General features: G+C 47.5%; 1 protein-coding gene across 2 annotated transcripts in view; it reads right to left on the bottom strand.

Annotated features, from left to right (window-relative positions):
* The window catches only part of SLC2A9 (solute carrier family 2 member 9), a 2,089,749-nt gene that overhangs the window by 1,484,851 nt on the left and 582,552 nt on the right, over positions 1–22,346 (bottom strand). Inside the window, exon 1 of one of the 2 annotated variants that reach the window (XM_069631956.1) lies at positions 12,948–13,364. The exons of the other annotated variant lie outside the window; for it this stretch is intronic. Coding sequence (XP_069488057.1) covers positions 12,948–12,969 — 22 coding nt within the window. The 5' untranslated portion in view covers positions 12,970–13,364. Of the gene's footprint in view, positions 1–12,947; positions 13,365–22,346 lie in introns of those variants that run through there. 2 annotated transcript variants of the gene reach the window in all.

The raw sequence follows: 22,346 nt of genomic DNA, 5'->3' as shown, positions 1-22,346 counted from the left end.
GGGTACATAGAATGGAGGTACGGTAGGGAGTGTGAAGGTAGGCTTGGTGGGTGGGGATAGAGAGAGTGGAGGTAGGGTGGGTGTGTACGGGTCTCAAGAGTCAAAGTAGGGTGGGTTGGTTGGTCAGGACGGTAAGTGGGTGTGGGTAGAGTGAGTGTGGGTAGGTTGGGTGAGGGTAGAAAGAGTGGAGGTAGGTTCGGTGAGGGTAGAGAGAGTGAAGGTAGGGTGAATGGGTGGATAGTAGACAGAGGAGGTAGGGTGGGTGGGTGACGGTTGAGAGATTGGGGGTAGAGTGGGTAGGTGGGGATAGAGAGAGTGAGGGTTCGGTGTGTAATTGGGGGCACAGAGAATGGAGGTGTGTAGGTGGCTAGGGGTAGTGAGAGTGGTGATTTGTTGGGTAGTTGGGGTTAAATTGAATGGACTAGGGTGGATGGGGTAGAGAGAGTGGATGTAGGGTGGGTGAGGGTAAAAAGTGTGGAAGTAGGATGGGTGGGGGTAATGAGAGTGGAGGTAGGGTAGGTTGGTGGCTGGTAAAGAGAGTGAACGTAGGGTGGGTGGGGATAGAGCAATTGGTGGTAGGGTGGTAGTAGAGTGAATGGAGGTAGAGTGGGTGGGGTACAGAGAATGGAGTAAGGTGAGTGGGTGGGGTACAGAGAATGAGGGTAGGGTGGGTGGGGGCTGGTACAGATTATGGGGTAGGGTGGGTGTTGGTACAGAGAGTGGAGGTAGGGTGGGCATTGTCCAAGAGAGTTTGGGTAGGGTGGCTGGGGTAAAAAGAGTGGTGGTGGATTGGTGGTGCTGGAGAGAGTGGGAGTGGGTAGGTGGGGGTAGAAAGAGTGGAGGTAGGGTGGGTGGTAGGGGTATAGAGAGTGGTGGTGGGGGTAGAGAGAGTCGTGGTAGGCTGGGTGGGAGAATTAAGGTAAATAGAGAGAGTGGAGGTAGGGTGGGTGGTGGTAAAGAGAGTGGTAGAGGTAGAGAATGTAGAGGCAGAGTGGGTGCAGGTAGAGAGAGTGGGGTTAGGGTGGGTGGTGGCGGTAGAGAGAGTGGAGGTAGAATGGGTGATTGGTGGTAGAGAGAGTGGGGGTAGGGTTTGTGGATGGGGTAGAGAAACTGGAAGTAAGGTGGGTGAGGTAGAGAGTGGGGGTAGGATGAGTGGGGGTAGAGGGGGTGTGGTAGAGAGTAGGGCAGTATATTGGGTGGATTGTGTAGAAAGATTGAGGTAGAGAGAATGGTGGTAAGGCAGTGGTGATAGAGAGAGAGTGTGGGTGTAGGGTGGGTGGGTTGTGGTAGAGAGAGTGGGGGTAGGGTGGGTGGGTGGTCTTAGATGGGGGTGGGTGGGCTAAAGAGACTGGGGTTTCGGTGGGTGAGGGTAGAGAGCGTGGGATGGGGTGGGTGGGATATAGAGGGTGGGGTGTTTTGGGGTAGTGAGAGTGTGGGTGGGTAGAGAGAGTGGGGTTAGGGTGGGTGGGTTGGGGCAGAGAGAGTCAGGGTAGGGTGTGTTGGGGTAGAGAGAGCGGGGGTAGGTTGGATGGTGGGGTAGAGAGGGTGGGGTAGGGTTGGTGTGAGGGTGGAGTGGTGTGAGTGGGTGGATGTAGAGAGGGTGTGTGAAGGGTTTGTGGGTGTAGGTAGAGAGAGTGGGGGTAGGGTGGGTGGGATAGAGTGTGGGGTCAGATGGGTGTGATTAGAGGGAATGAGGGTAGGCTGGGCGTGTGTAGAGAGTGGAGGTAAGGTATGTGGTGTTAAAAATCATGGGTGAGGTATGATATGATATGATATGATATGATATGATATGATATGATATGAATGGCATTTATAACATGCCTATACACAAGTGTTTCAAAGCGCGACGAGGCAAGGGAGGCGGGAACAGAGGGAAGACAGTGACAACGATCTTACTAGGCCAGCCGAAAATGGGATCGTGCAAGTGCAGGGGAGGGGGAAAAAGGGAAAGTGCGGGGGAAAGAGGGACGGGGGCAGTGCGGTACATAGAATGAACAGTAATAAATAAATAGAATAATAGGTAAAAGGTGCAGCCAGCTTGTGGTAAGTGCATGGGTAAGTGCAGACAGCAAGTGTCAAGGGCTGGTGGGGTCCGTAGAGATACAGAAACAGTCCCAAGGTGCAGGGGTTGCCTGGGAGGCATTGCAGGTGTGCAGCTGGCGGGGGAGGGGCCCTGGGCCTGAGATCAAAAGGTAGCCAGGTGACAAGTGCAGTTTCAGTCAGGAGATCTGCAGGGCAGAGGAGGAGAGAAATCAGAAGCAAAGAGGAAGGTCTTGAGGTGCTTCCGGAACCAGAGATGGTTCTCCTCAAGTTTTAGGGAGGCAGGGAAGCTGTTCCAGAGGGAGGCCCCAGCCGAAGAAACTCGTTGCTTGGCGAAGCGACTGGCCCTGAGGAAGTTGGAGGCGGATGAGTGAAGAGCTCGAGAGGGAAGATATTTAGGAAGAGAGTGAGCTGAGTGTTCTCTCAGACAGCCCTTTAAGATGACTAGCAATACCCTGGAGATGGATAGGGATGCACATTTTATTCATACATCAATAATCAAGACCACACAAATAGCTTGGCAAATTTCGTCTGTTTTAATGTCAAGTATCAAAAACAGGGAGTACAACGAACATCAGCAATCGCTCGATACTCTGACTCTACTTACTTCATTAAAAAGCTGGGATTTTGTACCCAAGATTGGTCATCATTGACGTTTTGACCTTTGTCATTACCAACGTCATCCTACGTGGCAAACTACACAAACCTAACGGAGGGTGTGATTGGGTCTAAGTGAAGTTCTAAGTATAAGCTCTATATCTGTATGGAGTAACGAAAGAAGGTGGTAGGATAATTAACATCAGGTGGGGCAACTAAGCCCTGCCTTTAAAATGGCCACTATGAACGTCACTAAATGTACAATGTCCCATTGGCTACACAAGCTATAGGACCCCCAACTACGTGGTCCCCTACAATTGGTTAGCTCCCAACCCCCGTCAGTTCTTTTCCACCTACGTCTAGCAGCATGCAGACTGAACAACCCAGTGCGGGTGAGCTCGTTTTAGCACCAGCTTCCCAGCAATTAGCATATCATCCATCATCACCTCAATGGTCTAGTGTCAATTAGTGCTTTGAAGTTGGCCTTGAGTTTGTACTGTTCTCTGAGAATTTTTAAGGAATATGGGAATCAGCCGGCCTTTGTGCGTAGGTGTGATCATCTCGTTCGTCCAACTTCCTTCTATCACGTGACTGGACACCATGAATTTGAGCCTTTTCGTGTATTTGATTTTATTCTCCAATAGTCCTCTGACGTCTTTTGTTTTTGCTTGACCTTTCTGAACAGGAGCTTCTGTTCTTTCACGTTAATTGTATCCAATGTCAGCCAATTCCAGTTTGATAACACCTTGGCTTTCTTGGCTCAGTCAATTCCTTAGCTGAACTTTTATTCTGTTTAATTCAATTGCTTTTCTTAACTGCGACACTGAAATGAGGCCTTCTTGCTTTGTTCAGTACTGCTTATATGCGTAGTGGAAACATCCATCCTTTACTTGTCCATATATTTCTATATATGTATATGTTGGTGCTTGTCACTTTCTAACTATTCAAAAGCATGTGGCTAGCTTCATGATTGCTTTGCTGCTTGCGTTTTCATGCATCTGTACACGTTTAAACTAACTATCGTCATCAGGTCTGTGGCATACGTTTCTTCATCTTGATCCCAAGATGTCACTTATCCTTGGTACTTTGTTGTGTTTTATAAATCGTCTGGCTCTCTGGTCTGGTTTTCTTTCTATATGGTTGTCGATTCAACTTTGTATGACGTCACCATTCATCTTTGCCATTTAGTTTCTCTGCTTTATCAGGAATCTCGTTCAAATGGCCATCATATTGTCTTTTATGCAGGTATGGTTTCCTAAATGGGAACTTTACCTCCCATAATCTCTTAGGTATAGGTATTCTTATGGATATTGCACAGAGTCCACGCTCCTCTCTTTGCTGGTTTAATTTTTCAGTATACTTCACCTACTTTGGTTCATACTTTTCAGGTAATGTAGGCAGGGCAGTTGGAGTAGAGGTACTTGGCTCCTCCTCTACAAGAGAGTTGAAGGTATTGAGGCCCCAGACCCCAGAAGGCCTTGTGGATAATGCAGAGTGTTTTGAACTTAATCCTTGCAGCAACCGGGAGCCAGTGCAGAGATGTTGCAGTAGTCCAGCCTAGAGAGAACCTGAACTCTAGAGACAGTGAGCTTCTGGGGGAAGGAGAGGAAAGGAAGAATACCTCTGAGGAGGTGCAGCTGGTAGTGTGACTTAGTAGAGACGTTGGAGATGTGAGGAGAGAAGGAGAGTTTGGAGTCGACGATGACCCTGGGGTTTTCAGCTTCACAGGTGGGAGAAGGAAGAGGACCAAGGGAGGCCGGCCAGAGAGTGATAGGAAAGGAGGCAGAAGGTGTGCCGATGAAGAGAATCTCAGTCTTATGGGCATTAAGACAGAGATCATTGGCGGCACACCACTCCTGGATAGCGGACAGACAGTCCAAGATGAGAGAGGGAGAAGAGGTGGCGGAAGGGAACCTGAAAATGAGCTGAGTGTCGTCCGCATAGCACTGAAGGATGGGGCAGAGAGCGCCAATGTCGTGGGCAAGAAGTGCAAGGTATTGGTTGAACAGCCAGGGAGAGAGGCTGGACCCCTGGGGAACCCCACAGATAGAGATAGAGATTGGGGAGAGGAAGGACCCAAGTTGGACCTGGTAGGGTCGATCAGAGAGGAAAGCGGTCAGCCAAGACAGGGCCTGATCGGTGATACCCTGTTTATCACGGAGAAAGTTGAGCAGGATGGCATGGTTGACCGTGCCAAAGGCAGAAGAGATATCATATAAAATGAGGACACAGGGGGTATTGAAGTCAAGATTTCAGAGCAGTGGGTGTAGAGTGGGTGGGTGGGATAGAGAGTATGGCGGTAGGGTGGGTGAATTGGTGTTGAGATAGTGGGGTAGAGAGAATGGGGGAAAAGTGGGTGGTGGTAGAGAGAGCAAACATAGGGTGGCTGGGTTGAGGTAGAGAGAGTGGGGATACGGTGGGTGGGTGCCGGTAGATGGTGTGAGGGTTAGAGCGGGTGTGTCAGGTAGAGAGGTTGGGGTTATGCTGTGCCCTTGTCTTTGTGAATTCCTTGCCTACATTTTGTGTTCCCTTTTGATACTATGTGCCTCACTGACCTCTGCTACTGTTTTCACTCTCCCCTCTGCTTCTCTGCTCTAATCACTGATTTATTCTCTGTTCTCATCTCCTCTCCCTTCCTCTCCCCCCTCTTTCTTTTTCTATGCACTTACTCTATCTGAATGGTTCCTGGACCTATTATGATAGTAACTTGTTAATCTCCTCCCCCCTCCTTACCTGTTATTTCTCCTCCTCCCCTCCAGCACTATCTGAAATGTCATCAGGCCTAGTACGATAGCCGCTTGTTTTGTTCTTCTCCCCCTTCTCCTCCCCTCTCCCTACCCTCCTGTAATGCTCCAGCTCTACCAGATATGTTGCCAGATCTAGTACGGTAGTTGCCTGTCTGTTTCCCATTTCCTTCCTATTTGTGTCTTAGCACTTGCACTATCTGAAATGTTGCTAGGCTGAGTACGATAGTTTTTTTTTCACATTCTTGTTGTTCATGACCTGTAAGAATGTTTTGTATTTTCCTTTGTTCCCTCCCTTGTCGTGAAGTGCTTTGAAACACATTGTGTGCAGGCACTATATAAATAAATCATCATATGATATGATATGATAGTTTATTTATGTAGCGCCTATCCACACTGTGTTTCAAAGCGCTTCAAGGCAAGTGAGGGAACAAGGGAAAAAACAATGACATTCTTACAGGCCATGAACAGTAAGGATGTGAAATTAACTATCGTACTCGGCCTGACGACATTTCAGATAGTGCAAGAGCTAAAACATAGATAAGGAAGGCAAGGGGAGAGTGGGAAGGAAATGGAAACAGACAGGCGACTACCGTACTAGGCCTGACGACATTTCTGGTAGAGCCGGAAAAAAAACAAGAGGTGAGGAAGAGGGGTGTGGAAAGGTAGGGGAGGAACAAAACAAGCGACTATCATATTAGGCCTGACGACATTTCAGATAGTGCTGGAGGGGGGTTGGGGAGTAAAAAAACAGTAAGGGGAGGGAGGAGGAGACAGACGAGGTTGCTATCATACTAGGTCCAGGGACAATTCTGATACAGTAAGTGCATAGAAGAAAGTAAGGGGAGGAGATAGGAAAAGGGAGACGGGAAAGGAGGAGAGAACAGAGAGTTAGCAGTCAAAAGAGTGGAGAAGCAAGAGGGGAGAGTGAATACAATTGCAGAAGTCAGTAGTAACACATAATGTTGCAAGCCAGGATACAAGATGAAGATGGAAACAGCATGATTCAGGGCCACCATGAGTACAAGATGCAAAAGAAGTTCAGCATGAGAGTTGAGAAAGGGTGACGCACCATGAATGAATGAAGTCCATAAAAGTCAAATCCAGCATTGGCCACAAGACAGTGATGGTGAAACCAGAAAGTATCATGACAGACTGCTGCAGAAGTAGGCTTGAGTGGGGTGATGGGGAGCAGTGTAGAAGAATCAAGCAAAACAGGCAACACCTGTGTGCGAGAATGGGGGGAACATCACGGGGGGACCAGAGGGAGTAACACATGTTGGTGCATGACTACCTGCTCTCTGAGCAGGGGGTCGGGCCCTGGGTCCTCCTGGTCCGAACAGGTCCAAACAGGAATTCCCCTTTTCTTCGTCTGCCCCACGCTTAGGACGCCCGGATGAGAGACGCCTTTGATCTAATAGTTAGGAGCAGGAAGGAAGTGGCAGGGCTAAGAAGGTGGGTGGTGCTTGCAAGTGGGCGGGGCTTGCTAAGTGGTGAAAAAGAGCAGCAAACAGGAAGGCACCAGGTGGGCGGGGCTTAGGCCAGGTGACCTAGATCCACTTGCACCTGATTCCCATCTGCAAAGGAAAAGAGGCTGGAGGGCTCCTTAAGTAAGGAACAAGAGTGGCAAACAGGAAGGCACCAGGTGGGCGTGGCTTGCTAAGTGGTGAAAAAGAGCATCAAACAGGAAGGCACCAGGTGGGCGGGACCTGCTAAGTGGTGAAAAAGAGCGGCAAACAGGAAGGCACCAGGTGGGCGGGGCTTGCTAAGTGGTGAAAGAGAGCGGCAAACAGGAAGGCACCAGGTGGGCGGGGCTTAGGCCAGGTGACCTAGATCCACGTGCACCTGCTCCCCATCTGCAAAGGAAAAGAGGCTGGAGGGCTCCTTAAGTAGGGAAAAAGAGTGGCAAACAGGAAGGCACCAGGTGGGCGGGGCTTGCTAAGTGGTGAAAAAGAACGGTAGGCAGGAAGGCACCAGGTGGGCAGGGCTTAGGCCCGGTGACCTAGATCCACTTGCACCTGCTCCCCATCTGCAAAGGAAAAGAGGCTGGAGGGCTCCTTAAGTATGAAAAAGGAGCAGCAAACAGGAAGGCACCAGGTGGGCGGGTCTTGCTAAGTGGTGAAAAAGAGCGGCAAACAGGAAGGCACCAGGTGGGCGGGACTTGCTAAGTGGTGAAAAAGAGCAGCAAACAGGAAGGCACCAGGTGGGAGGGGCTTGCTAAGTGGTGAAAGAGAGCGGCAAACAGGAAGGCACCAGGTGGGCGGGGCTTAGGCCAGGTGACCTAGATCCACTTGCACCTGCTCCCCATCTGCAAAGGAAAAAAGGCTGGAGGGCTCCTTAAGTAGGCAAAAAGAGCGGCAAACAGGAAGGCACCAGGCGGGCGGGGTTTGCTAAGTGGTGAAAAAGAGCGGCAGCCAGGAAGGCACCAGGTGGGTGGGGCTTAGGCCAGGCGACCTAGATCCACTTGCACCTGCTCCCCATCTGCAAAGGTAAAGAGGCTGGAGTGCTCCGTAAGTAGGGAAAAAGAGCGGCAAACAGGAAGGCACCAGGTGGGCGGGTCTTGCTAAGTGGTGAAAAAGAGCGGCAGGCAGGAAGGCACCAGGTGGGCGTGGCTTAGGCCAGGTGACCTAGATCCATTTGCACCTGCTCCCCATCTGCCATCATCCCATCATATCATATCATATCATATGGCGGGTGAGATTAGAAAGGGTTGGGATTGTGGGGATGTAGATAGAGAGGGTTGGGGTGGGTTGTTTGGGGGGTAGAGAGAGTGGGGGTAGGGTGAGTGGGTGGGGTAGATAGAGTGGTGGTAGGGTGGGTGGGATATAGAGAGCAGTGGTCTGGTGGTTGGGGGTAGAGAGATTGGGGTAGTGGTGGGGGTGGGATAGAAAGAGGATGGTAGGGTGGGTGGGTTGGTGTACCGATTGGGGGTAGGGTGGGTGGGTGGGTATAGAGAAGGTTTTTTTGGCAGGTGTGGGTAGAAGGGTGGGGGTTGGGTGGGAGTGGCTAGAGTGGGAGAGGGTAAGGTGAAAGGGTGGTGATAGGGTGGGTAGGGGTAGGTGAGTGGGTGGGGTTAGAGAGAGTGGAGGTTGGGAGAATAAAGCAGCCTTGGGAGGACTTGTCAAAGGTAGCCATCATGCTCAGGATAGTCTCAAATAAAATAAAAAAATAAATCACCTACAAAGCCACCACAACCAAAACATCACTTTACCTGGACAAGATGTTCACAATTTCTAGAAGCCAGGACATTTCTAGACTGAGAGCAAAAACAAGCAAGAGGGAACAAAATAGGGTAAAGGCCTTTTCCTGCTATGCCCTCAGTATCTGGACTAGGTTACCAATGCAGATAAAACTGACCCCCTCCATCCTACACCTCAGGAAGGAAAGAAATAGCATACTCTTAGAAGAACATCTCCCCCCTTGCTGATCGCTGCCCTCAACTCTATTTCTCTCCTACAGAGCTCCCCCTCCACTGCTCGCCCTACACATTCCAGCAACCTCTGCTATCCCTGCACACTACCCGTACCTCCTTCAGTGTGTCCCGTATGTACAGCTGCCAGATGTTTCCCAGCAAAGCTCCCTATGCAAACATATCCACAGATCCATATCAGGATGGCACAGAAGCAGTGATCGAAGTGAGGGGGAGCGGATGGGAGCGGTGCTCCTGTACTTTTTTTTTTTCTCCATTACCATTCCTATACTTTTATTTTAAAAAGAAACCGCTCCGGAGCGCTCCTTTTTAAAGTGAAAGTATAGGAACGGTTGCAGCACTGCACTGTCTGATGCAGGCTGCAGACATTAGTCAGATGGCAGAGCCTTGGCCCACACCTGCGCATTGAGGTGCAGTGCCGTTAATTTCTGCACATGCCCCTCACTATGCGCAAGCTTGGCCCAGTGACTAGCAGCCTCTGTCAGAGTTGGACTGCACCAGGCCTAGAATTTACCTCCTGCAGGCTGCGCTGTCAGACAGGTAGGTAAAGGGGGGACACAGACGGAGGCGAGTGTAGTGGTGGGTCGGGAGAGAGGGACGGTTCAGTGCTGTGCCTCTCTCCCGACCCGAGCAGCATATTGTACTGCACTGCAGTAGTGCAGTGAAGTGTGCGGCGGGAGGTCAGGGGCCAGCCAGGCCAGATGACTAGTGGGTCGGGAGAGAGGAACGTTCAGTGCCGTCCCTCTCTCCCGACCTGAGCATTTTTTATTTCATTTTGGTGCGGGAGAGCGGTCACAAGGCCAGGCCAGGTGCTGGATCGGGAGAGAAGGATGGTTCAGTACTGTCCCTCTCTACCGACCCAAGCATATTGTACTGCACTGCAGTAGTCTGCAGTGCAGTACAATATGTCTGCAGTGCAGTGTGCGGGCAGGATTGCAGGGGCCAGCCAGGCCAGATGACTAGTGGGCCGGGAGAGAGGGATGGTTCAGTGCCGTCCCTCTCTCCCGACCTGAGCATTTTTTATTTCGTTTTGGTGCGGGCGGGAGGTTACAGGGCCAGGCCAGGTGCTGGGTCGGGAGAGAAGGACGGGTCAGTGCTGTCCCTCTCTCCCCACCCGAACATATTGTACTGCACTGCAGTAGTCTCAGTTCAGAGGATAGCACCCAGAAGCTGCGTGTTTCCACGTCTGCGGCAGTGAGAGACTTTGGGCCAATATGGGCCAGTTTTATGAGTTACTTAACTATGTGGATAGTAGTTTTGACCAGTGTTGCTGAATAAATATTAATTAAAATGCACAATTTTTGTCCCATTTAAAATAAATACCTCCCCCTTGGGTAAACAGTGTCACAAAAAGAATGAATTGCCATTTGCAACTGTGGGCCACTTTTTCATTGGTGCCCAAGACAATTTTATGGCCCAGTCCGACCATGGGGGAAAATGAATACAATTGAGAGCGGATGGGTAAAGCTGGAGACCACATGAACCCAGAGCATTCGCAGACTGAGGGCATCCATTGCTTTTCTTACCTATGCGAGCATAGCCAGGCGCCTAGAAGCTATCCAGCAACCTGGTATTATAAAAATGCTTCAAAAATAGAACAAACACACAGGCAAATAATTAAACTGCATTGCACTGGGTAACACAAGCAACCCCCGCACCACTTTTTTACAATATAATGGGAAATACAGTACAGCTCTAAGTGAATGTTTATTAAACATGTTCAAAGTACGCTGTAAATGGAAAGTGATTTTTACCTTAATCTGGTCCCATACAGGTGGTAGAATGAGAATCATTTTTAGGGGGGGGGTTGCTGAGATAGTTTGCTTGTGTTGCCCTCGAGGACACTAATCCAAGGCCTCCCAAGTCAGAGCGCCAACGCCGTCTCCTGGGATGAACAGCCTCTTCCTGGCAGGGTGCGGGCAGGAGGTCAGGGGCCAGCCAGGCCACCCATAATGTCTATTAGTTTGATGCTAAAAACTAAAGCTTGCTTTGATATCCTTAGTTGAATATTCTTAAAATCATACATAACAACACGTCATGCTGGAGGTTTGTGACAAATCTCCAAACCTAAGTGAGTTTATGACACAACTTATTTTATTGTGAGTGTTTCTTAAATAGCTGAAAATAAAGACGGTAAATAGATATTTTGCCTTTTGCATCTTATTGTTTTCCATTTAGGATGTGGAAAATAAAAGGTACACTGATATTATTTTGGCCCAACATGCTGCTATACGAATGTACATGTTGTCATGATGCTTTACTGTGCAATTTGTGTATTTTGCAAGTAAACTCTATAGGACAGTATTATTGTAGGTCTTGATTGACACCCAAAACTTACATATTTGTTCCAAGTAAAACATGGAAGAAGATGGCCGTGCCCTAATAGCACAGTGGGTTAAAATCCCTGTTTACTGTTTAGCTTAAGTGTGTGATCCTGGGCATATAATGTAATCTCACCCTGGCTTCAACTGCAAAAATGTGAGTGTGTATAAGTGATTACATTTACACCCTTAGAATAGGACTTGATTTGACAGGCAGACATAGTCTCACCAGCCAATCAGCGCACCAGAGATTCTAGTATAGCGGACTAACTGTGGTTGAACCAACATTACATTTTCTCCCCTGTTGCTCCCAGCCACTGAAGTTGCTTGGTTCGTCCAGAGTACTGCCCCACACTCTGCTATGCTATGATATTGAGTCTTTCATTGCACACCATCTGCCATTCTCACACTTTCTAGGACCTTCAGGATCTGCAAGAAGTGGGTGTTTTCAGACATAGAGGAGAGAGCTGTTTGTAACATTGAAGCTGCACTAGAATAGTCTCATTACAATGAGTCATGAAGTTAGAGGCCCCTACACAAGTAAGTTTGCCACTCCTCCACCCTCTCTGAAGTTAGCGCCTCCTCCAATATTTGAAGAGTTCACCCCACCCTGAAATTTTAGTCTAGGTGCACCCCTATAGCATTCTCACACAACCCGTTCTAAAAGGACAGCAGCTTACAAAACGGAGTACTTGTGTAAATAATGAAAGAACACATAATTGAAAATGGATGCATGTCGTGATGTGCTGATGGGAGTCTGATCAACGTGCATGCGGAATACACTGCATGATCCCCATTGCTGCAGGGCAGCCCATTACTTAAGAGCTACCCCCAACTGGAAGCTATTGGCCACCCTCTTTTATCTCAAACTTCTTGTTACTTTATTGGGGACGTGCGTAGTCGAAAGTAATTTACGTGTAAAATTTAGATATGGGATTTCAGCCGTCACTGGAAACAACACCAATTTTTCTACAAAATCCATAGCTCCACTACTATTTTTCCCCCACTTCGACCACTGCACAGAAGCACACCTTTTAAAATGCTGCAAGTGGTTGAACAAAAGGGCAAAAGGCATTTCTCTCACCTTGTATGAGAACCGAAGTTCTAGAGGGAGTGGGGTGGTTGGGGTAGAGAGAGTGGAGAGTGGAGGTGGGGGTAGAGAGAGTGCATGTTGGGTGGATATAGAAAGGCAGCCTCAGCAGAACAAAAAAATAGATCTGCCATCAAAAGTAGCCCAAAAATAAACCAATTGTCTGCAAGAAATAACCCAGGAGAGCCCAAAATAAAATCACTGCGCAGCTGGGAAATGGAAAGCCTCGCGTCTGACGTTCATCTTACAAAGCTTCTGATTGGAGCAAATATCGTTAGGGAACTTTGCATTGGGTAGTACGACGGAAGTTTTTGAAAAAGAGATTTTAGTGATTTGTCACCTTCATGCCATGAGCACCGAAGGAACCTAGGCGCTATCCTAAGCAAGTTACCTCATCATCATTACATTATTTTGTATTCCTTGTTTTCTTTTCGGAAAACAAAAATGCACTTAAATGGATAATACGGTACTTCCCTGGTGCTTATATAAGGATACAGGTTTTCTATAGGCGAAAAGGGGTTATTGACAGCTCCATAGTGCTATGTTTAAAACGATGTCTGACCTAATGTGACCAAATGCAAAATCAATACGTTTCAAATTAATAAAGAGAAAGGCACACATGTAAGACTGCAATAAAAGGAGCGATTCCTATAATTATGCTTTAATGAAACATGCATTCTTGGTCGAAGCTAAGCACAATCTCTCTGCATTTCTCGTGTACTTACTGCTTCTGCTGGAGCTGCTCATGGCAGCACACGGTTCAATCGGGACAGAAGACGAAGAAAGAGCACCTGTGTGTACACTTGTACTTCACCCGCGAAACCTATCACCAGAGCCAATCGCCGAGCCCCACTCCAGCTTGCTACTATCACCGCTGCTCGTCCGGGTACACTGCATTCGCGCCCATATGCTTGAGGCTCACTTATCTCTTATTGTGTCTTTGTTATTCGATTTTTTTCGGTGCTTGTCTGGCGTTTATGTAGTAGGGTATTCTCCACCGTTGACGTCTGCATGTCTTATTGAAAACGAAAGCCACAACCAATAAGAATCAAATGCACCATTGACAGCTGACAGTGTTGCCACTGCCCTCGCTGTATGTAAACCCTATAGACGGGTCTCTCTGTATATACTAATGCTTTGGAAAGAACTGAAGACGCTGGACACAGAATCCTAACGGGTCCTGGCAAAAGACCAGCTCTTGCAATCTTTAGCCTATTTTAATTGCCACACTTATCTTTTAGAAAAAAATATAAATCATTAACAAGCCAACAATATTTACAGAAACCACAGACGCCTGCGTACTTCAGCTGAACCTGACCTTTTAAAATGAGCAGGTAACCCTTGCTCGCTAGATTGACAACATAAAAGTGTCAATATTGCGCAACCCACCATGTGCATGTTAGCCTCTGACTTTGGGTCAACTACACTCTCATTTCATTCTCAAAAATACCAATCCCATTGTGCTTAGAATGTTCATTCGATTGTGTGCAGGCACTTTTACCTACGGTGACCCCTGACCCAACGTTGGAGCTCTCAATGTACACAAGAATTGGATTAATCGGGACTAGGAAAATCTTGGAATAAGGGTTATGTATTGGTTTAACTATCGAAAAGGATGACATCTGAAGACAGGAGTCGAGTGACCCTGATGCCCAAAGGCTTGGAATTTAAACAGATAGAACATCAACATGTATTTGTTTATTTATTTTATTTATTGTGCACTTGTAAGGCGCTTATACATCAAGAATTTGTGTTTCAAAGCGCCCACAGCGCAAACAGGAAGGGAACAGAAGGCAAACAGAATAAAGCTGATGAACAGGAGAGAGGCTGTCTTACTAGGCATTGTGAGCATTCGAAACGTGCAAGTGTAGAAAGAGAGAGGGACACGGGAAGGGGTGTCAGTGCTAGGAGTTCCACAGAGGGAAGTGTCAGGGAGTCAGTTGCAAGAAACAGTTAAGTGCCTGGCCGAGGTCACTAGGTAAGGAGTGATCACCTGCCAAGACATTAAGTGCAGGCCTGTGAGGCAACACAGGCCAGAGGGTGCCCAAGGGAAAATGTTAGGAGAGTGCGGAAGGCTGAGAGTGATTGTGCGAAAGGCCATGACCCGGAAGGACACATAAGGGACCAGGCCACCAATCTCAGAGACTGTGGGATTTTAGCACAGGAGAGGGGAGGAGGAGGTGAAGAGGAAAGTCTTGAGGAGCTTCTGGAATTTGAGGAGATCCGGTTCAAGGAGAGGAAGGGGGAGGCTGTTCCTTAGGAGAGAGACAGCCGAGGAGAGAGATCGGCCACCAGCTCGCAGCTTAGAGAAACGCTTGACACACAGAGAGTTGGAGCCAGAGGAGCGTAAAGATCTGGAGGGAGAGTATTTGGTGAGAGCAACTTATGGATAGAGTGGTTCTCTGCCCCCGACAGCCTTATGGATGATGCAGAGGGATTTGATTTTGATCCTTGTGGCAACCAGCAGCCAGTGGCGAGATTTTAGGACTTGAGAGATACAGTCCCTGGGCTTGAGGACAAGAATACTTCTCAAAGCCCTATTCTGGATAAGCTGCAGGGGGGCAGAGAGACGAAGAGGGTAGATTAAGGAAGAGGCTGTTATAGTAGTCCAGCCTAGAGAGTACCAGAGCTCTAGAGACATTGAGCTTCTGGGGGAAAGTGAGGAAAGGAAGGATACCTCTGGGGAGGTGGAGTTGAAAATGGGCTTTCTTGGCAAGGTCCACGATGTGAGGAGGGAAAAAGAGAGAGGAGTCAAAGAGGACACCAAGGTTTCTGGCTTCAGATGCAAGAGAAGGGGGAGAGCCCATAGAGGGTAGCCAGAGTGAAGGGAGGAGACAGGGAGAGGGATTCCCAATAGGGAGGATCTCAGTCTTGCTGCCATTGAGGCAGAGATCATTAAAGGTACACCAGGACTGGATTGCGGATAGGCAGTCAAGAATGGTAGAGGAACTAGGGAGAGGATCAGAGGGAAGTTTGAAGAAGAGTTGGGTGTCATCTGCATAACACTGGAAGTGAGGGGAGAAAGTGGAAATAAGGTGAGCAAGTGGAGTGAGATAGACGTTAAAGAACCAGGGTGAGAGGTTGGAGCCCTGGGTAATACCACAGGTGGAGATAGAGGTGGGGGAGGAGAAAGAGCACAGGATAACCTGGGAGGGTCGGTCAATGAGAAAGCATGTCAGCCAGTCCAGTGCCCGCTCTGAGATCCCATGGGTATCATGGAGCTGTTTATGAGGATGCAGTGGTTGACCGCATCAAATGCAGAGGAGAGATCAAGTAGAATGAGAACAGCTGGAGAGTTAGGGTCAAGAGATAGGAGCAGTTCTTCACCGTGGTTAAGAAGAGCAATTTCTGTGCCTCTGGATGCTCCGAACCCAGATTGATAGTCATGTAGGCAACCAACGTACTCAGTATGCTGGGTCAGTTGGGGGAAGATCAGCTTCTCCAGGAGTTTCCCAAGGAAGGGAGTGATAGAGATGGGGCAGTAGTTAGGCATGAGGGGTCAGCGGAAGGCTTTTTCAGGAGGGGGCGCACAAGAGAGTGCTTGAGGGAAGAGGGGAAAGACCCATTAGCAAGAGAGTGATTGCAGAAATCGGCAAGTACAAGGGCAAGGGAGCAATGTTGTCCTTAACAGTTCTGGAAGAACAGGGGGAGACCTGTTTGGAGGAGACCTTCATAGAGCGGACAACCCTAGTGACCTTGCCCGATGTGGTAGGAGAGAAGGGGGACAGAAAGGCTGAAGGACGATGGGAGGCATGGGGTGGCAGGGTGATAGGAGGAGGGGAGGGATAAAAGGAGGAGAAAAGAGTGCTCAGGATGTCCTGAGTTTTTGCAGTGAAGTGGGAGGCCAATGCAGTGTAGCGTGCCTGAGAGGGAAGAGGCGAAGTGGAAACTGCAGAAGGATTGGCAAGTTCTGCCATGTTGTTGGATGCTCCAGAGACACGACCCTGGATGTGGACCCTCTTCTTGGAATGAATGGTGAAACGATACTGTCTTTGGAAGCGACAGACAAGTTTGTCAGAGGATGCGCTTGAGGTCTGCTACTTCCTTTCTGCAGCTCTGCATTTGCTCATCAGGGCTGCTAGCTCAGAGTCATACCAGGTGTTACACTTGGTGGCATGTTTGAGGGAGATCCTCAAGACTGGGGCAAGAATGTCGAGAGTATTAGTGATGGCAAGATGGAGATTGCTGAGAGCAGAGTCCGAGGTGGAGTCTGCAGTGGGAGGAGAAGGTGAGATAAAGGTGGATGCGAAGGCAGCAACTGCCACTCGTTTCATCCGGCAGATGTCCGTGAACAAGGTCGGCAGAGCAGAGGGAGGTGTGGTCAGAGGTCTGAAAGGACCCAGGTGAGAGGAGAAGAGGGAGTTGTCTGACCAGGAGTGTGAGGTGGTGAGTGGGAAGGAGAGCAAAATATCAGTGTGGATAAAGGCATCAAGAGTATGTCCAGCCAAGTGGGTGGGACCAGAGGGGAGAATGGAGAGGGAGAGCGAGGTGCAGAGGTGACAGAACAGAGTGGATGCCATGGTTGAGGATTCAAGGTGGATGTTGAACTCACCCAGTAGAAGAAGTTCAGAGGAAGATGACAGGAGAAAGGAGGAGAAATCAGCCCATTCTGAGACGAACCGTGTGGTAGAGCCAGGTGGCCTATAGATAGTGCCAATGGTCAGAGAGGATGTAGGAGAGATTCCCAACTTGCAGACTAGGCTCCTGAAGGAGGAGTATGGCTAGGTGGGTACGAGAGAAGGGATCCACTTAGGGAAGATCAGGGCAAACACGCCACCAGTACGGTAGGGCGAGGCTTGGAGATGATCTTGTAGCCATCAGGGAGAAGGGAGTCAAAAGCAGTGACTGGGCTGGCATTGAACCATGCCTCGGTAAGGGCAAGGATATTGAGGTCAAGGTCTTCGAGGAGGAGGCAAATATCAGCAGAGTGTTTAATAGCAGAGCGAGCACTAAGCATGGCTAGATGAAGCAGGTCTCTGCCTTTATAGGTTTTCGGATTAGGGGTACAGGGGTATGGTACACCAGTCAGAGTAGGAGGAAGAGGGACAGAGAGAGAGGAAGAAGGACTAACAGGCGCAGGAAGAAAGTTGACGAGGGACTGTCAAAGAGGACAAGGTTGGGCCCCTGAGCCACAATGGTGCCATTGCGATAGACGTTAATGATACACCTAGATGATGAGAAGCCCGCCAAGAGTATTTCCCATTGAGTGCCACCGTTAATCGGTGAGGATAAGAAAGGCAAGTGAGTAGAGATAAGATGAGGAGTCCAGAGATCATGAGATTGGACAGAAAAGAGGATATCAGGGACAATCTGTTTGGAAGTTGTGCTGATGTAGGTGTCTGCAAATGTGTAGACTGGGGTTAGTGGTCAGGAAGTCTTTTTTAAACTTTTTTTTCTTCCAGACTTTGTCAGAGAAGGAGGATAAGTGATAGTAAAGCTGTTTTCTCCCTCAACATAAACTAAATTAAAAGGCCACAGTATTTAATAGATTTCAGACCAGGTGAAGGTGGCACCATGTTTTTGGCTGGACGTGGTCCAATTCCTCTCCATTCCGGTACCAAGCAACAAGGACCGTCGTCCCTCTAATCTGTCCACTGGCCATTGGGCTGACAGAAAGCAACCCCAACCTTGGAGAATTAAGATGGGAGGTTTGGAATATATAATATGTCTATATGCCATCTCATTGCCAAAAACAGTGTGGGCACGCAATGAATATGGGAGGTGAGGTCCATTTTGAAAAACAATCTGAGCTACTCACTGTGCATTCCTTGGGTTCCGGGAGGGGAAGGGCCATTTACAATCCAATCTGTCAATTATTTGTGCTCTTATTCTCAAATATATTTTTACAATCACAACCTCTGAATTATACAATTATACAAAGGAAATATCAACGCAGACCCACTGTTATTGAAATGTTCTGCCCCTTTCACTGCTGGGCATAGCAAATGGAATCCAAATAAACAAAATGCCCAAATTGTTGCCTCAAACACACCTGCTGCTGTTGTACCCTCCCAAGGACTAAAAGAATGTGAACACTTTTTCTAGAAAGTCATATGGTGCATTAAAAATTCCTAAATTAAAGCATCCCTCCCGAAGGTGATTTGACGGGGGCAAAGGGGGTGGCATTGGAAATGCCTGGCCGGTGTGCCATCTAAAGGCCGCCCAGAGGTGCTTCATTATGTGCTGGGTGACGTTATTGGCTGACAGAGTGTGCATTCCCACCAGAGCCTCCCCTTACTCCATACAGTGTGTCCTTTCTCTGCTCTTTAGTCTGTCTGAAACAGACACGAGTGAACAGCTAATTAAATTAAATTAAACAAAAAACGCTTTGTGGTAGAGTTTTATGGACATCTAATGAAATAATATCTAAAAACAAATATAATACGTATAGGGTTACATGTTGAAACTGCCTCTTTTCTTTTTTAGATATTAAAAAGTATAAGATTGTCTCCAGGCCGACTTCTATGAAATGTAGCAGAAATCTGCTTCTATAAACCATAGACACAGCAAGTAAACTTGCCAGAAAATTACAAGAGGACTTGAGGTAGCAACAATTCTAAAATGGGAGGAGGAGCAGAGTCGGGCTGAGAAAATAAAGCATGGGGACATCACTAAAAACCCTTCAATAAGGAACTCTGAGCATAAAGTTCTTTCTCTCTTCTCGTCTGCTCTCGGTCATGTCAATCGGCTTTATTTGCTTGAACCCTTTCCATGTTTATCCAAAATGCAACGGTGAGTGTTATTGGGACAAATACAAACAGAGGAACACCGAGAGAAAAGGCTGGAGACAGCAGGGCAAGCATGACCCTGTTCAACTGAGCAAGTACACGCCACAAAGCATAGTCAATATGAGAGGGTTGAGATGGCTGGCACCATTGTTGGCAGCAGCACTTCATGAGGGCTGTTCTGCCACAATGCTGAATCGGCCAAGGTCCATCACTACAGGGTATGGACCAGGGCACTATTGTTCTAGGAATGAGGCGAGTTCTATCACTGCACAACCGAGCCCACCCTTAACCTTGCTACTGCCCACTGATAAACTGTGATTTTGGACCTCAATTCCCTTTCACGTACCATGAAGAAATAGCAGCTTATGTGTGCATTGTTTGCCTCAAAATCATGCTTGTGGCCCCTTCCTTAAATACCAACAGTGGTCAATACCAGAAAGTGCCATGGACGGTCACAGTCATGAATGGCATGGAGGCCTTTTTGGACTGTGATGTTCTACTGTCCTGTGGTGTCATTGGGTGCCCTCTCTCTCTTGCATTCATTTTCTATGCAATTTCAGTGAATGCAAGGCTGCAAGGAGGCTGGACATTCCCTGAAATATATGCTATGGAGCGCAAACAGCACTAACAAGCCACCTCTAGCTAATATGCACAATACGGCCGCCACCTTAATGAAAAGGAGCATTGCTTGTTGCCTTTGTTTTTCAGAAGGGGGAGTATAACCACAGCCTTAAACGGAGCTCGAAAAGTAGCTGAGGAAAGAGAAAGATTGTTTAACGTGGTGATGGAAGATAGTAGAATAGGACAGATCTTAGTGATAAGAGTGGATGGAATGGGATCGAGAGGAGAAGCATTAGGGTGAGCATGTGCACGATATAGACCAATATCGGATTCCGATATGGAGGATACTGTAGAGAAAGAAGAAGGAGGAAGAGACTTGGGCCTCATTATAAGTATGGCGGTAAGGTAACAACGGTGCTGGTAACACTTCCGGCACCGTTCCTACCGTACAGCCATACTACAAGCTGTGCTTGCGTGTGCCTGTCAGCCCGCCAGGTCTGACCTGACGACCAGAGCGGCACCCGCGAGCTAAGCAAGTCGGATGCACCGGCACCGTTGAGCCCTATAGGGCTCAAATGGGAATGGGGATGTACCGGTTCCGGCACCTGCGAAAGGGCAATTACCGGGTCTGGCGGGGCCAGAATACCCCGGTAATCGCCAATTCGTGGGTGCCGGGCCCAGTTGCGAGTTTGGAGGTAGCCATGCCGGTTTTACCGCGAAGGCTGCCTCCAACCTCGTAATGAGGCCCAAGGACCGAATATGTCATACCAGTGGATAAAGAAGCGGAGCGAAGAAGTGCAACATTAGAGAGTCAGAGGGGGTAAGATTAACATCAGGTTCACAAGGAAAAGGCCATATTGAGATGTGAATTTGCTTGCAGTTGGCAGCACTTAGGCCGCGGGAAGTGCTCCATCGAGTAAGCAAATGTCCCGGCCATGCGCTGAACCACGAGTGAGATTAAGTTTAAGTGCACTAACTTGAATCACAATTGTTTATTGACAAACGGGTGGACGAGTTGCAGTTAATTATATGTTTGGTGGCACCGGTTTGTTCATTTTCACAAATTAGCATTTTGTAACTATTTTGGGGGGTATGGATTCTATACGTTCTGGGAAATAGTTTTGGTATAGACTGGCCCCGATGATGACCAGGGAAGCCGGTGACTATCTTATCTTACATAAGCAGTTCCAGAGTGAATTGACGTGATTTTTATCAAACAGGTTCAAGTAGGTTTGGCTAAAAAGAAAGTCAGTACTCCTTTACCCACTGGTCAGTGTGCAGGAAGAATCCAAGCCTAAATCATTAAGGTATCATTAATTGAATGGGTAAATAGAATGCATTTTCTCTATGTGTACCTTTTGAAAATGTATAAATATTCTCTTCTTAAAACAGTACAATTTTGGATTTAGTGGTTACTTCTTTGTATCAATGAATTATTCTATATGATGTATTCATATACCTTATTTGTGGCGAATTATTTGCTTAAATCACTGCTCACATTTTTGTAGTAAGTATATAATAATACAAGAAAATGAATGCCACATCCTAGGTGCACACTTAGCTGCAGACCCCTGCTACAACCAAAAAGCCAAAATACAATGCACCAATCAAATAACAAAGTCAATATTCAGTGGACCACAAAAAGGCTCCATGCACTACACAGAGCAGCTCGGTGACAGCACAGTGCATCTAAAACGGATATTCAAAAGGTATATAATAGAACTAAATATTTGTATAGCTAGACCTAAAAAGTAGTAAAAGAGAAAAAACATGGAAGTATTTCCCAGCAGCATAACTTAACAAAGGCAAATGTGTTTAGCAGTTACTCTGGTTCTTCCACATTGAAATGAAATAAAGCAGAGCTGTTTGCAAGTAATATTGAATGATGAGTGAATGATGTTACTGACCAACAACGCATTCGCTAATTCAGAGGTCTGCAAACATTGCCTCTCCATTAGTTTTGGGGTACAACTCCGGTCATCCGATACCAGTGCACTTAATGGCGAGAAGCTTCTGGCGAGCCGCACTTTGCACTCCAAGTCCCAAATCGTCACACCTTTCAACATATGCCCCGTTAGAGAATGCCTTGCAACAATGTTCATTAATGTTATTTGCATTAGTTCTTTGCATCATTTATTTGGACACATATCGTATTATGCACGTAGTTAATAATAATCAATTTCTTTGTAGTGAAGTGTGATGATTTTTAAATGAGTTAACAAGTGGCTTTCTGCTAGAGTGAGCATCTTACCGAGTTCTGTCTCCTAAGGCCCTAACCAATGAATTAATAAACAAGCTACCTGATTAGTTAATAGAGGTAATTGACACCAATGCAAATAACAAAAGAAAAGAAAAAAGGCGGCTTAGTGTGCATGATGATAGAATTTTAAGGAATGGTCTGTAGGCGGTGGGCGTAGGTGGTTAACAATCTTAGCACGATGAGTCACGGAATAAAGTGCATGAATAATGCAATTCCTTCTTGGTAGTGCACCAAGAAGCATGGAAGATGAAAATCACTGATAAAACTGAACCCAAGTAACAGCTAATAAAAAGAATAGTATTGCATAATAGGAGAGGAGTCATTTTTCCTCTCTGACCTTCAGTCTAATATTTCGAAATCCAGCTCAGCAACTACAATGTGGACATGAGGTCTGTTTTCTCAAATGAATGTTAACTGCTCATACTATTTATATATCGTTCCTTGCAACCATATGTTCATTCACAAAAGCAATAGTTTTCCAGACAGACCTCTTACAATACATGCAAACTGCATTAACCATGCAACTATCTTTCTGTTATGAAATGAACTTTGGGAAAGCCAACACGCTGCACTTG

The sequence above is a fragment of the Ambystoma mexicanum genome, chromosome 6q (assembly GCF_040938575.1).
Source record: "Ambystoma mexicanum isolate Mex_15411 chromosome 6q, UKY_AmexF1_1, whole genome shotgun sequence".
NCBI classification, from domain to species: domain Eukaryota; kingdom Metazoa; phylum Chordata; class Amphibia; order Caudata; family Ambystomatidae; genus Ambystoma; species Ambystoma mexicanum.
The sequence above is the reverse complement of the archived record's forward strand: the minus strand, read 5'-3'. Positions and strand labels throughout refer to the sequence as shown.